This window comes from Microtus ochrogaster, chromosome 15, assembly GCF_000317375.1.
Source record: "Microtus ochrogaster isolate Prairie Vole_2 chromosome 15, MicOch1.0, whole genome shotgun sequence".
Classification (NCBI taxonomy): Eukaryota; Metazoa; Chordata; class Mammalia; order Rodentia; family Cricetidae; genus Microtus; species Microtus ochrogaster.
The window spans coordinates 6475911-6478075 of NC_022017.1; the positions used below are offsets into that span (position 1 = coordinate 6475911).

The window sequence follows — 2165 nt, forward strand, 5'->3', positions numbered from 1 at the left end:
GGGGGTTGGCCCTGGGCTTTTGTTTCTTGGATCCCCTTTTCCTTTTTACACACATCAGATTGGTTTCTTGGTGTGAGTTGGGGGCAGCTCTTCTTTTCTTGGGTGGGTGTTAGCACGGTCCCAGAAAGACAAGAACTCCTGCAGGAACCGACCCAGATCAAATCCCTGGAGGGGAGAGACAAGCAGCTCTGAAGAACTGGGGGTGGGGGGAGGCATGGAAGTCACAGAAGTAAAAGGAGATCAGTCTGCAGGCAAGCTGTGTCTGCCCTCCCACCAAGGCAGGAGCATGGGGGTCCGGGCCCCCCTTTGTGACGTGGGTGCCCCAGAGCTCCGCACTTTGTAAGTCTTGAGGCCAGATCAAAGTAGGTGGCCCCGCATAGGGAAGCGGGGGCTCATGGCTAAGGGGGCCAGGCCCAGAGGAAAATTCCAAGGCGCAGAAATTACAATCCAGATCGAAGAGCCTGCAGGCAGAACACTGGGGACACCGTCCAATAAGGGCACGCGCTCAGTGCTCAAGGTGTCCCAGCTACTGCTCAGGGTCATCGCTGACCAACCGCGGCTGACTCTGGCAGAGCTCAAGAAGGAGCTGGGAAATGCTGGCTATGAAGTGCACCCGAAGATCAAAGGAGACAACAGGGACTCTTCCAGGTCTGAGAGGGGTACGCTTCTGCGGGTCAGTGGCAGCGATACCACAGGCTACTTCAGGGTCTGGAAGGTTCCTAAATCGAGGAAAAAGGTGGGACGGTCCTGGCTGGTGCTGGGCCGCTGCTCTTCAAGGAAGACCCTACTCCAATCCCGATCCCGATCAACATCACCAAGACTATGCAGACCCCGCTCGCATGGCAAGGCAGCCAAGAAGGCCAGAGAATTCTGGAATCACAAGTCTAGAATTTTTAAGGCAAAGTCCAGGATAACCAGATCAATGGTTAGGAAAAGAATCAGTTCAAGGGCTAGGCCAAGGGCGAGGTCAAGGGCAAGGTCAAGGGGAAGGTCAAGAGCGAGGTCTAGAGCCAAGGCCCAGGTGTGTGCCAGGGCCCAGGAACAGGCTTGTGCCAGGGGCAAGGAACAGGCTTGTGCCAGGACCAGGACACAGGAGTGTGTCCAGGACCAGGAGCAGGAGCGCACCAACACCAGAGAAGAGGCCCATATGGTAACCAGGATGCAAACCAGGGCCAGGGCAATGGACAACATCAGAGCAGGACCTTCAACGGAAGATGGCAGGTCTCGATCTAAAAATGAGAGCCGGCCAAACTCGAAATCCAGGGACGAGAAGAGGCAGCAACCTGAGAGGGTGGTAAAACGAACCATCCAGAAACCAGCTGTGGCTAGAGTTAACAGTGTTTTCAGCCTACAAGGAAAAGCACGCACCAAGGCTTCTGCGAAAAGCGACAGTCCTGGGTGCTCGAGGAATCCTTAATGCCGAAGCTGTTTTCTGGGCGCTGTTTCCTTTCCAGACAGGCTCCAAGGAGAGTAACTCTCTTTCATTGAAGCTATTTACAAGACCTTCCTGTGTCTGTGTTTCCTCATGCTCGCCACTGGAAGGGAAAAGGGTGGATGTTGAGGTGAGATCTCTAGCAGGGGCTTGGAAGGGGAGGGGAGTGGGAATTGAGACTCTGCTATTCCCATGGGACCTTTCATAAAGAAGGGAAATAGGAAGAGCAAATCACCAGGGCTACACAATGCCCAACAGGAGCACCATCAAATCCTCAATGAGTCTTTGAGAGGAGGGCCAGAGAAGAATAACCTCTGAATGCCCTACTAATTCAGACATGGGCTTTAATTTTAGGGTAAAACTTGATTACAGTGAATTTGTAGCTTTTATCCTGAATTACAGTATTTTATATACAGTATATAAAACCTTGGATGTGAATGCAAGGTTAAATGAGGTCGTGGGTGAAAGCATTCAGCATGGGGTGTGGCACAGAGTAAGCATTCGGGACAAGTATGTGTAAGTGGTATAAGTTGTGTAAGTGTATGTAAGTGGTTTTCGATGGGGCGCTGGTGTCCGCAGAGCAGGACCGGATGGGGACTTAGAACACTCAGGGCTCCAGTCTAAGAACGTGTGGTCTTGAATTGTTTCTTTGTAAAATATTGGGATTGTTACATAATGTGGGGGGTGGGAAGGACTAAACCTCATAGTGAGGACTGGATGTAGGGAAATTCAG

The 2165-nt window shown here is 52.0% G+C and overlaps 1 protein-coding gene across 1 annotated transcript; it reads left to right on the forward strand.

Annotated features, from left to right (window-relative positions):
• Positions 1-394: 394 nt before the first annotated feature.
• On the forward strand, positions 395-1522 carry LOC101982588 (testis-specific H1 histone-like). Its single transcript, XM_005353970.3, has one exon. The coding sequence runs from the start codon at positions 395-397 to the stop codon at positions 1415-1417; it is 1023 nt and encodes a 340-aa protein (XP_005354027.1). The 3' UTR covers positions 1418-1522.
• The last annotated feature ends 643 nt before the right edge of the window (positions 1523-2165 follow it).